At 46.2% G+C, this 12600-nt stretch overlaps 1 protein-coding gene across 7 annotated transcripts in view; it reads right to left on the reverse strand.

The window, feature by feature from the left end:
• TCERG1 (transcription elongation regulator 1) overlaps positions 1–12334 on the reverse strand; it is a 34527-nt gene extending 22193 nt beyond the window's left edge. For 3 of the 7 annotated variants that reach the window (XM_054841719.1, XM_054841716.1, XM_054841715.1), the window contains exons 1-5: positions 12195–12326; positions 10821–11046; positions 6976–7128; positions 6519–6780; positions 3590–3832 (exon numbers count right to left, since the gene is read on the reverse strand). In XM_054841719.1, coding sequence (XP_054697694.1) covers positions 3590–3832; positions 6519–6780; positions 6976–7128; positions 10821–11046; positions 12195–12277 — 967 coding nt within the window. In that variant the 5' untranslated portion in view covers positions 12278–12326. Of the gene's footprint in view, positions 1–3589; positions 3833–6518; positions 6781–6975; positions 7129–10820; positions 11047–11592; positions 11685–12194 lie in introns of all 7 variants that reach the window. The other 4 variants (XM_054841722.1, XM_054841721.1, XM_054841720.1 and 1 more) reach the window with 3 other exon arrangements.
• Positions 12335–12600: the final 266 nt, after the last annotated feature.

Consider the following 12600-nt stretch of genomic DNA (forward strand, 5'->3'; position numbering starts at 1 on the left):
TTCAAGAGGGAACTCAGCTCTCCTTGTAGGGCGCTACCATGGGAAAACGTTCTGCTAATGGTGCTGATTTCCACTGACAGCCTTTGCTCAGAGATCCATCAGAGGAACAGCAACCAAGTGGAACTAACGGTCTTTGCTATTTTCAGCCTGCTGCCGCACTCAGAAAGCGGTGGTAAGAGGAGAAGGACAGATTTAAACTAGTCGGACTGGCAAGGCGTGGCAGGGTGAAAGCCAAGTTCAACCCGGAGGGAAAGCCGAGGTTATGAGAGCCCTTACAGAAAGGCTGGAGGTGGAAGAAGGAGGGGGAAAAGAAATAAAAGCAATGAAGCTGCAAACAGAGGTACACGAAGCTACGCTAGGTCAGTGGCAGCCAACGTTTTCTTTATTTTTCGTTATCAAGAATGTCATGAGCCGAAACATGCTCTACAAGCAGCATAACTAGCCCTCAAAAAGGTGGAACCATGCACTGTTCTGCTCTCCAGCTCGCTACGGAATGACACAAAGGCCGCAAAGAGGGAAGCATCTCATCCTCTGCAATTAGATGCAAAATTCAGCAGGAAATTAAACAGGGGTAAGAGGAACACGTTCCCAAAAACCTTCATTTTAGGGTGCGGAAGGAAACTGTGGAAGTTCTCTCTACACTGGTCCAGTCTGGACACTCAAACTGAAATACTTCAGAAACTTCCCCTTAAATGGTTTCAATTCCATCATCTGGAGTTGGAAATCCTCTAGCGCAAAGTGAAATTAAACCCCTGTGTTTATAATCAAAGTAATTTCGATTTTTCTTCATTAGAGATCTAGTATGGGAGGTATACAAAAATACTGCCAATTTATTTTAAAAAAATATTTGGGAGAAGACAGAATTGTAATGTTCTTTAATAATAATTTCAATGAAAGAATCCAAAACTAGTTTTATAAAAAAAAGTATGAATTGAGACACAAAAACATAGACAAACACTTCATTCAGTGCTGTTTGAGTCAAAGTTTTTTGGGGGAGTGTCATGTTATGTACTTGAAAATGAATCTGAACATTCGTTTTGTTAAGGAAGTTACAGCATGTCTTAAAACTGGGTCAGTATAAATAATGCCATCTGCGGGATCACTGAAATTAGAGATACTGCAGCGCAGATAAGACTTAGCAAATACCCAAGCTGTTTCCTCTGCCAAGTTCATTCTCAAACATACAACTAACTTTTAACATATGAATTAAGAGAAAGCAGACTTACTTTTTAAGATCTGAGATTATGAGATATCGCTAATGAACTCTTCCATTGTTCCATCTTACTATAGTATAATACAGAGGTTAACTCTGAAACCACTTGACAACGGTGTTGTTCAGTCTCTGTAACCTGGAAGCAATCTGGCTGACAGCGTATCTGGTGCTGACAGCCCCAAACTCCTACACAGGAAAACTTCGGAAGCCTTTTTGACTTCACCTTACACTTCCATGAAGTAATTTCGACTTCTCTTTTGTTTCTTGTTACTGTAAAATATTTTAAAGGTTTCCTTTTCTTTTACAGTGTTTATAAACCATTACAACCAACTCAAGCCAGAATTAGCCGAAAGAAGTAGACTGACTTTATTCTGTACTCAGGCAAAATGACAAATTAGACTCGTTAGTGGAAGCAGGCCCTTTACTGCTAGGTATCCTTCCTATGTACCATGGGTGCCACCCAAAAGGCTCCTCTCACTGTGAGAGCAGAAGAGGCCAGATCCAAGACTCGCTACCAGGAAAGTTCTGAAAAAAATAATTTTCAAAAATGAGTTTAAGAAGATTGATGTTCTTGCTCTGTCTTTCCTTCTGTATTGCACTACTCACAAAACTTTTTGACTGAGAGCTCACAAAAAACCCCAACCCAAGCACACACGCTGGTGTATCCATTTTCACTGGCACTCTTCTCTACTGCTCACCATCAACGTTCTGCCTGACAGTTCATACCCGAGTAGTTTATATCCTTCAAAGGTACGTTAAGGACCCTTCACTCTATGCTAATCCCTTGCTGGCAATGTCAGAAATTGCAGTTAAGAACATTCAGCAGACCACCTTTAAGGCTTAACCCTTTTTATTGTTCTTCCAAACCTCACAAATCCACAGACATTGGAATTCTCCCTCTGTCCTCTATCCATTTTTTAATTCAGCCTCGAATATCATATTCCTGTCTTAAAACAATGAGTACTACACTGTGACTTCCTTTTCAAGCAAATTACAGATTTAAGGAGCTTCGCCCAGTCATTTTAGAAGACTGTGCTAAAAGCAGAGGCAACTAAAAGCTGGTCCTGTCTTCTAGTTAGCAGAACTAATGCCCATGTTAACTACTTTGATGCTTATATCCTTTACCAAAGAAAGCAGCATTCTAAAGGATTACTTTTCATCCAACCAAATCGGCGGAAGGTCAAGCCTCCCTTCATATGTACTGGATCAATGCGTGAAAAGGACGGCAGGAAAAGAAGTCACCTCACTTGGCTTGTACAGAGTCAAAACCATGAGGATGCTGCTCAGAGCTGCATCTTTGTAACTCTTAATCAGAAACTAACTCCTATCCAATACGACTGCAGCATCAAACCTTTCTTTGCAACAGAAGATCATCAGCTCTTCGTATATATTTAGCGCTACTGCACATTGAAAAAACATGAATTACTTTTGTACTAGAACTTTTTTGTACTCAGCTGTATCCATGCAAACTGAAACATGGTATTTAAGCAATGAGGGGCTTTAGCAACCTCTTAGGGGGACCTCTGCAGCAATTACAAACAGCAGTTGAGTCCAAAATTTTGCCAGCCTAAAATTACTTCCTTAAGTATCTAAGTATTTCATAAAAACTTAAGAAAATATGATTTACCCGGGAACCAGTGGGCTGCCATCTAAGATTTCCTCTCAACGGTCTTTACATCCAAAGCCTATGAATAATACCCTAGCATCTTGAACGCCTTCCTTACAGTCCTCGGTTTAAACCTCAACAATTTGCGTATTCATTCAGCATCGTACCTGAGAGTTGCAAACCAAGAGAACTGGAAACACCTAACATCAGTCAAGGGGGTAATGCATTTAAATAGTAATTTTTCCTGCTCATAAATATATTATTTCCTTTTAATTTCTTTCGGCTATAATCCATGTCCTAATAAATATTTATGCACAAGCCTTAAGGTCTAAATCAATCAAATAGAAAAAAAATTATAGCAATATTGCAATTAGTAAAATATAGTGCTATAGTATTCTCAGTCACATATGGATTCTGTCCAGGAACTCACTTTTTTTTTTTTTTTTTTTTTTAAGAAAATGGTAAGATAGATGTGTGCCATGAGATTAAGCAGCATTTACTGCAATTCTTATATTTTCCTATCATCTAAAAGAAAAAGGTTTACATGTTTAAATGCAGCTGTTTTCTGATATGTATATCAAAGAACTAGAAGTCAAAAGGTTTCATGTTCTTTGTTAATTAAAAAGTCTGTCTGCTAACCCTGAATTCTTTCAAAAATACTCTGAGCGGAGAGGATTCAGGCAAGTTCCATACACAGTGGACACATGAGTGCAAACAAATTGACAACATGGACATGTAGCGGACAAGACAATTACAGTTCGCCAATTTACCTGGAAGTGGAATAGGCATGCCAGGAAGGGGGACACGAAATGGAGGTACCATTACTGGTGGAAAAGCAGGAATTGCTGCAGTTGGTTGAGGCACTGCATGAGGAACTGCAGGAGGCAATGTCTGTGGGACTGGCTGGGGTACAGTCTGCACAGGTGTAGCAGAAGGAGCAGAGGTTGAAACACTGACTGATGGTGTGGCAACTGAAACACCCGAACTCGGGGTCTGGTCTTGTGTGGTAGGTGCTGATAAAAAAAAACAAAGAACACCTTGTATCTTAGACACTACAATATATTTGCTGCAAACATACTGGCTCTCTGTTTCCCAAGACATTACATAAGCAGATACGCTTAGATATCATCAGCAGGAAGACACCCGTGGACAAAAACCCCTCTGCCTTCTCAGTAACATGAAATATTCACAAAGAAAGTCAATTCCAAAATTTTACTTTGTCCCATTCTTTACACCTAACAAGTCTCTACAGCAGTAGCAAGGGTGTATCAAAGGACAAATATAGGCTCTGTATCCCTATGTTCAGAAACACAGAAAGGGAACATTACAGAGTTTCAAATGGAAAAAGGTTGTTCTTAGTCAAATGAACACAGGTTCTCCTTTTTAACAATAATGGCAGCAGCGTGTGCATGACAACAGTCTGCCTAAAGCTATGCTTATTAAGCTGTGAGCCAAGAATGGGGAAACGTCAATTAAAAAATGTGTAAATAAGCAAGGAAAGGGAAAGTACTTTTGTTCAGAAGTTGCAAGAACTTTCTTGGTCTTCAGTGCCTCCCAGTGGGAAAACACACCACTGGCATTCAATTCCATAATCCTTGCAGCATGACCTAAATCAGCACTTAACCAAGAATAAATAGTGCTGCGTATCAAAGCACTGGCAAACAGGAACTAGAGCTGTGACTGATTAAACTCATTGACCAGCCTTGCAAATTCATACCGCAAGATTTAGGGGAGAGGAAACTTTTAAAAATGAGCTAAATAAAAAACAAAACAAAACCACACCAATTTATGACCATATTATATCTGGGCATACCATGCATTTTCTTCAGTATTTAATGACTACCGGCATTCTCAATAACACACCAGTATTAGCATATTTAAATAAAGATTTTTGATCTATTGTTAACTGTTTCAGAAAGTTCTTAGCACTGCCTAAAACTTAGGGAAACAGAGGAGACAGTCAGTATGCGATTTAAGGTCTAAGTCAAATCAGTACCAGACAAGAGTGAAGCTCAGCCAGAAGTCACAGGATTTTTTTATAGGCTGAGTCTGAGAGTTATAAAATTATTTTAAATGATAAATACTTATCACCTAGGCACAGACACCAACAGTAACAGTTCTTGAAAGCAAAGACAAAGTTTAGCAGGTAGAACAGGTAGAAGTGGAACAGACTCTCAGCATTTGGTATTAGGAAATTTTGTTTCAGAGAAGGTGCACGAAGTGCTATTCCAGACGCAGGGTCAGTTCTCAAAAGCCTGGCTTTAGGCCCAAAGCTAACATTCACCTCCTACCTGATTCTTGCTACTCAGCAAAATGGTTAGAGTAGACCATAATTCAACAAAGCAGCTGAACACAGTACTACATTACCTTTCAAGTTAAATAAAAGCCCTAAAATGCTTTGAGCGATACACATTATTTGCTACGCTAACCATCTGTCTTCCCTCCAGTGTTTACTGAAAGCATAATTTGAGGGTAACCCAACTTTGACTCCCTTTCATACACAGATCTCTACAGTTTGGGTTAAATGGTGAGTTAGGCTTGACTTGTCTCACCTGTTACAGGAAAAAAGATGAAATAATTCCAGGGATGCAACTACACACTACCGCTCATCTGCACACTCTTTGGCCTGACGCAGTGCACACATTTTTGCCAGCGCAGCTACAATGATCAAGACTGTCAAACAAGAGGATTCCTGATGAGCAGGAACGTGCTCTCAGTGGCCCTGCACGTAGACAGTGACGCTAACCAAACTCTTCCTAACAAGCGTACCTTGCTTCGTTCGTGCTAGGTGATCTTACTCGTTGTCTGCTGGCAACACGCTCGTGTGCAAACAGTACGCAAGATACACGTCTACAGAGATGCTCTGCACTAGAGGCACTTTGTTAGCATATATATGCCAAAGTACAGCATACATCATACAATTTATATCATATGCAGTTACTGTGTATTAACATCCATTATGTGCATGTTGCCTAAATTCAGCCCCCTTTCCTTCTGAGATTCCCCCAGTTGGAAAACCCTTAAAAGCAAAGGCTCGGGCCCACGTAAACAGCAGTAATCTTCAGACTATTATTCAAAGGTCATGAGTGAACAACAGCGGCTCTAAGGACTTTCTTTTTCCTCTTTTGTGCAACTCTAGCAAGCGGGAACTTACGAGGCTTAGTCAGAAGAGTAACTCTAATAAAAGCAATACACCAGAAGCAGCTCTATTCTGCAGTCAACCGGTTCTCCGCAGCCCAGGAGCAGCAAAGACCCAGCCTCTCGAAGCAACAGATGCCATTTTGGAAACAAAGAGGAAATTGCTACAACTATAACTCCTATTTCAGATTAACTTTTCTTGTGAGATACTTTCAGAAACAATTTAGCTTTATCTATAGTCAAAAGGAAATGGGCGCATAATAGCTTTGAGATGATGTGGTAACAGCAGAAGGAAACTATTCAAAGACCTAAAGAAAAAGGGTTGCACACTGCTCCAGTGTTACTCTCCTGAAGTAACTCACTCAAATTTGGGGGGTGGGGGGGGAAGGTTCACATGCAAGGTTCTTCTGGATTAAATACTGTACTTCAAACTCATACTCTGTTTTATGTTGAAACAACTTCCTCCTGGACACCAAGTTTTTGCTGCAGTAATTCCCAAAGCCGCATCCCCACCATCTGTTCCCCACCATCGCAGAGCTTGAGAAACCCTCAGTTACTCACTGGAAATCGTCTGTGAAACCGAAGTGGCTGTGGTTGTGGTAGAGGTTGTGGAAGACTGAGTACTCGAGGACGTGGACGGAGACGCTGCAGACGCAGGACTACTGGTGGTCGGTGTGGAGCCACCAACTGCCTGGGCCTGGGCTTGCGCCTGGGCCTGGGCTTGCGCAGCCAGCATTGGCGTCAGCTCCGACTGCTGAATGACTTTGACCCCATCTGGCTTAGTCCACGCTGACTCACGTGTACGCGCGTTATAGAAATAGACCTACGATTTAAGAATGTCACCATCAAACAACTGCGTATCTGGAGGAGGAGCATTTATAAATGGTCCAGTTCCTCCTGTTTTAAAAATAATTGGTAAGAGGGCAGACGACAGCACAGGATTGCACCACAGCACAAGACTGCGTATGACAACACGCTCCCAAGAGCGGTAAACGCCCGTTACCTGGTTGTTTCTTACCTTGCCATCTGGAGTTTTGTTTTCTACCCATATCTCTTCAGCTGGGGGCATTGCTGGTGTTCCAGGGGCAGTGACAGGCGGCATTCCTGGAGGGAACATCATACCAGGAGGTGGTGGCATGCTACCCATGGGAGGAGGCATAAATGGTGGTCTCTAAAGGCATATAATAACAATAATAATGATGATTATGATAACAACAACAACAACAATAATACGATTTTCAAGCAGAGTTTTCCTTTTTTATAGCACCAACAGACAGTACAACTATAGTAAGGTTAACTCCACCAGTCTCGAGAGCATCTTTAACCACCTAATGCGCTTCCGGACAAGCCACCACCCACAGCAGAACAGCTGCAGTAAGCATTTCACTTCTGAGATGCTAACATAAATGCAAAGTATCAGAAAAAAGTGGCATGAAAAGAAGTGGAGTGAGAGAACACTCCTCTCCAGAAAAATCAAACACATCCCAGTGCAAGAAAGAGAAAGAATGGAAGAACTGTTCCTGAATAACTGCCGGTCATGCCCAGCTGTGAATCGAATATACCACTAAACAGTTACACAATGACCTTCCCAGTGAAGCAATGAAAAAAAAAAAAACCACCAAGCATCCAATTTATTAGCATAGCAAAGCAGCGGAATTCATGACAATCCATTCTACTTCTTGATTTCCCATTAACTAAAATTCTAACTAGTGTTAATTCAAAAAAATAAAATTAAAAAAATTATTACATTTTCATTACTGCATCACCATAAGAAATCCAGAACTGCCCTGCACACCACTGTTACCTGAAAGCCTGAACACCTGCTTTCTAATTCAAGGTACATTAAGTTCTTTTATTCTACTTGTTACGCACAGGAAATTTCAGAACAGTGCAAACAAACAAGTACAGCGAATACTTCCCTACAAAAAAGACAGTCGACAAAATCCACCAAGTTCTTCAACTTATTCTGCATACACCTACAACTGACCTAATTAACTCCATCACTCCAGTCCTAATTGAACTTGTGATGCAAAAGGTTTCCTCTTCACGAAGGCAGTCCCGAGACAGCTCACTGGTAGAACCTTCTGGCTCTGCGCTCACAGCTGACAGGCCCGGGAGTGAAACGCGCACTGGTGCGGTGACACTAGGGCTCTGCTGAAGGCAGGGTGTGTGCAGGAAATCCAGCGTCACAGAAACAACAGAAAAGGCCATGAAGGTAACTATAGCCTTTCCTTCCTTATTTTGCCTCCACAGCTCCTCCATCTGGCCACGAGATGATCTTACTCTTTACTGCTCTACAATCCGTAAACTGAATCCGGTAGAGCTCACTTTTTGCCTGCTCTTGCTGCTTTCCCCCCAAAAAGGGGTTAGGCTGTTCCAGGGCAGTCGTGGGAAGGAGGAGGGGATGCCAGACGCACAGCCAGGGGATCCAGAACGCCCTCCAGCTCCACTCGAGGCACACGCTCTCCTCCGCTTCCTCCACAGGACCTCTCAGCGTCCTGTCTCCCCTTGCACCACGAGCAGGACGAGAAGCTAAAACCCAAACATTCGGTGCAAAGCAGCGCACAGCGCTGACATGGCGTGAAAAATTTAGACGTGCCTGGCGTATTATTAAAATTTAGACATGTATGGTAATGAGTTGTAGAAGACACGCTTGCTGCATGGCACGATAAAACAGCTATGATGTAACAGCCGAGAGCTGAAGCACATTCAGGAGATACATCAAACATAAACCAAGGACACATCAGCAACCAGGCTTGGGGCTTCAAATTAACTCCGGCTGATTTGTGAAACTGCAAGGAGGAAGCAAGGTCCGTTCTCCCCTCAGTTTTGAGTTCCGCTGCGCACTCCGACACACTTCATCGCTTCAGAGACTCCAAGGCAGCGCATGGGCACATCAGTGTCAATGCCAAGAGGGAAAAGGGGATCCTAAAGCACCAGAACAAAGGCGCAGTAGGTGGAAAAAGTCTTAAATAAACTGAGCATGAAAACACACCATAGAACAAGGCGCCTAGTACTGATCGGGAGGAAGAGAAAAGATGACATTTAACGAGGTGAGTGGGGCTGTTTACATCCCTCGAATACTGTTTCAGTCTTTAATTCCACAGGACTTTTGTTCAGCTGAGAATGTTTCAATGAAATGAATAGCTAGTTCACACCTCCCTGAGCAGTCCAAGTTCTAACAACAAGCTTTGTGTTCGAGAAGATGGAGAAAACTGCTACGGAAAACACGCGCTGGTTTCTTCTTGAAATCTTGCATTCGGGATGACGATGGCACACAAAATTAAACTACAATTTGATGTCAGTTTATGCCAGACGAAGTCCAGCTTAAATCCTTGTTCCTGCTCTCACTGCTTCTTTACATCCTTTCACACCGCTCCCTCCATTTCACACAAAGCTGTCTGCAGAGCTACAACGCGAACCGATCTGCATTAGGAGTAACATGGAGAAAAGCTCCCATAGCCCTGCTGCCAAAAACCATGTGCAAAGCTGGGCCTAAAGTACCATGAAACAACCCATGTCAGCATGTTCTCTTTCCATCCTGCCCACATACCTACATTTTAAAATAAATTTCACAGCACTAAAGTTTTCACTATTCCATTACAAATAGTGAATTTAAACCGTTATTTATAAACCACACAGTACTATTCACCTCCTTACAGGCCGCCCGCAGTCCCACATAGTAATTACATCGCCCCAATAGCACTGTACTCCTACAACACTATTAAAACAATACATTTCTTACTCACAAACATATTGTACCTTTCAAACCGTCTGAGTCTCTCAAAAGCAGGCAAAAGAACTCAAACATAGATCACCATGAACACAGACAGAAATCTACCTTACTGGAGCCCAACAGGCTCATGCTATCCCCGCAGGTGCTAGGAATGCTGCAAGTTTAAAAAAAACAAAACCAAACCACAGCAACAGAGAAGCTGTGGCTGCCCCTGGCTCCCTGGCAGGGTTCAAGGCCAGGTTGGATGGGGCTTTGGGCAACCTGGGCTAGTGGAGGGTGTCCCTGCCCATGGCAGGGGTGGCACTGGGTGGGCTGTGGGGTCCCTGCCCACCCAAACTGGTCTATGGTTCTGTGATAAAGAGCACTCTCTCTCTGCCAAGAGAAAATTGATGTCAGCACAAGGGCCACCTGCAGGTGCCCCAGTCAGATACTGAGACTACTCTTAGGTTTTTTTCCAAATGTTAAGTTTTCCTTTGTCAGTGTGTTGACAGCTTCTGGTGCATTACTAATGACGCACCGCAGCGCTGAAACAAAACGCGTCTCGTCGCTGATGATACACCTACTTCTCAGAATTGCTACTGCCCACCTAACCAATCCCTTGGTGATCAGTAATAACAAACTACCACCGTGACGGCAGGCGTGGCTCATGCTGGAGGCCGCGTGGAATTCAGCTGCACCTTCTCTGCCAGTCTCTGCGCACGTCCGTCACTACCTCGCTAAGCGAACGCAGGCCGAAGCAAGCCAGCCCCAGGAGGCTGGTGGGTACTCCACGCGCCTGCTCCGAGGCGTTCAGAAATCCGAGCACAGCCGAATCCTCTGCTCTGCATGGCCACAGGGCACCGACACCAAGTCAGGTTTTAGTAAAGGCTCTGCTGGTAAGTGTATGCTAACTGCATAAGTGATTAATTTAGAATTGCCTCAAGCAGCTCAACAGAAGTTGCGTTTACATACCACAGGTATGCATTAGTTTTACAACACCGTGCACGAGCCTCGTGTTTTTGTCATGCCCTGCTATTTTTTTCACTCCATTTTAATGTCTCTCCTCTTATTATTTCCACACGTGAAAACAAACAAGAAAAATCCCTAAATCCCAGCTCAACAAACCAAGAGACTCTTCCATTCTTTACCTGTAAATGCGGAGGTCCCATCGGTGGAGGAATCCCTCCCGGAGGCGGCATCGGAGGCATGTTTGGATCAAACGGAGGACGTCCGAAAGGAGGGCGGGGTGGTGGAGGAGGACCTCGCATCATACCGAAAGGTGGAGGTGGTCGCATGAGAGGCGGTGGGCCTCTCATGACTGCGTTTGGTGGGGGAGCCGGGCCACGAAACCTCAGTGCTTGCTGCTGAGCCATTCTGTGGATAAGGCCAAAGGGAAACAGAGTTTATTTCCGTTTGCTGCTTAGCTGTAAGGAAAATCAGTTCTTACAACAAACAGGGAAAAACCCTAATAAAAATTGAAAGGGTGTGGAAAAAACGCCAGGTTTGAATAAACAAAGTTAAGCGTGCAACTACTTCAATAGTTTCTTCCCCTTCGCAATTCTGGTTTATTAGTCCTCAACTGTTAATTTTTACTCGTGGAAACGAATAACCTACAGCTGGGATCAGGGCAGGCAGACGCTGCAGAACCACAGCCAGATGTGCCGAAGCTCCCTCAACACGACCTGCAGCTCCGACTCCTGCCTGCACGTACATCCTAGGCTGCTCAAGCGACGACTGGCAACCGTGCCACGGGTTTTCGTTATTCTGTAGCGCAAGCATCTGTCAGGACGATCTACATCCTTCACGCTCGCGACCTACGGCGGGGTTTGAACTCTGGGCCGTCGCGCTAAACCCACCGTGCCACCCAACCCTCTACACGGGGAGCCTCGTAAATGTGTATATATAGGAAAAAACGTTCACCTTTGGAACCAACAAACGCTCTTCTGCTGCTCTCAGGAAAACAATTTTGCCCACCATTTAGTGCCAGTGCAATACCAATGTTGGCATGATGACTCAAAATTGAAAAAAACAAAGGTTATGAGAAGGTGAACGGCGACACGCACGCAGCTCAGCACCCGGACCGCAGGGCAGCCCCTGCTCCTGCCGACCTGGCCTGCGAGCGGCGCGGAGGGGGGCGAGGGGCAGCCGCCGCCCGCGGGAGATCACACGGGGACCCCGCCCGCCCGCCCGCCCGCCGCCGCTCCCCGGCAGCCCAGCTCCACGCCCGAGAGCGGAGCCGCGGCAGGGGGCCCGGGACCCGGCCCAGCGCCGGCCGCACGCGGGGACAGAAAATGGAGGCGGCGAGAGCAGCTCCCGCCGGGCCGCCCGCCCCGCCCCGCCCCGCCGGCCGCGCCCAGGCCCAGGCCCGCTCCCCCGCCGCCGCTGGAGGCCGCCCGCCGGGCTCAGGCCGGGCCCCACGGGCGGCGCTGCGGGAAGGCCGCGGCGGGCCGGGCCGGGCCGAGCCGAGCCGAGCCGGGCCGCCGCCCCCGCGAGAGCCCGCGCCCGCCGCCGCCGCGCGGTACCTGAGCTCGCTGCCGTACCGCTCCGCCGCCGCCTCCCCCTCGCCGCCACCGGCCCCCGCGCCGCCGCCGCCCCGCTCCGCCATCGCCGCCTCGCAGCGCCGCCGAGCCCAGCCGCTGCCGCTGCCGCCCCGGCCAGGCCCCGCCGCGCCCCATTGGCCGCCCCCCACGCCCGTCAGCGCACGCGGGGGCAGGCGCGCCCTGCGATTGGCCGCCGCGCCCGCCGACTTTGAATGGGGGAAGCCAGGCGCGCCGGGATTGGCTGCGGGTGGGCGTCCCGCGCCGCAAGCGGCATGGGTCACGTGAGGCGTGACCCGGGAGAGAACCGGAACTGACCTCACGTAAGACGGAACAGGCCGTAGGGGGAAAAGAGACAGGAGCTGCATCCAATCAACGGGCGGAACCGCGG

This window comes from Grus americana, chromosome 14, assembly GCF_028858705.1.
Source record: "Grus americana isolate bGruAme1 chromosome 14, bGruAme1.mat, whole genome shotgun sequence".
Lineage (NCBI taxonomy): Eukaryota > Metazoa > Chordata > Aves > Gruiformes > Gruidae > Grus > Grus americana.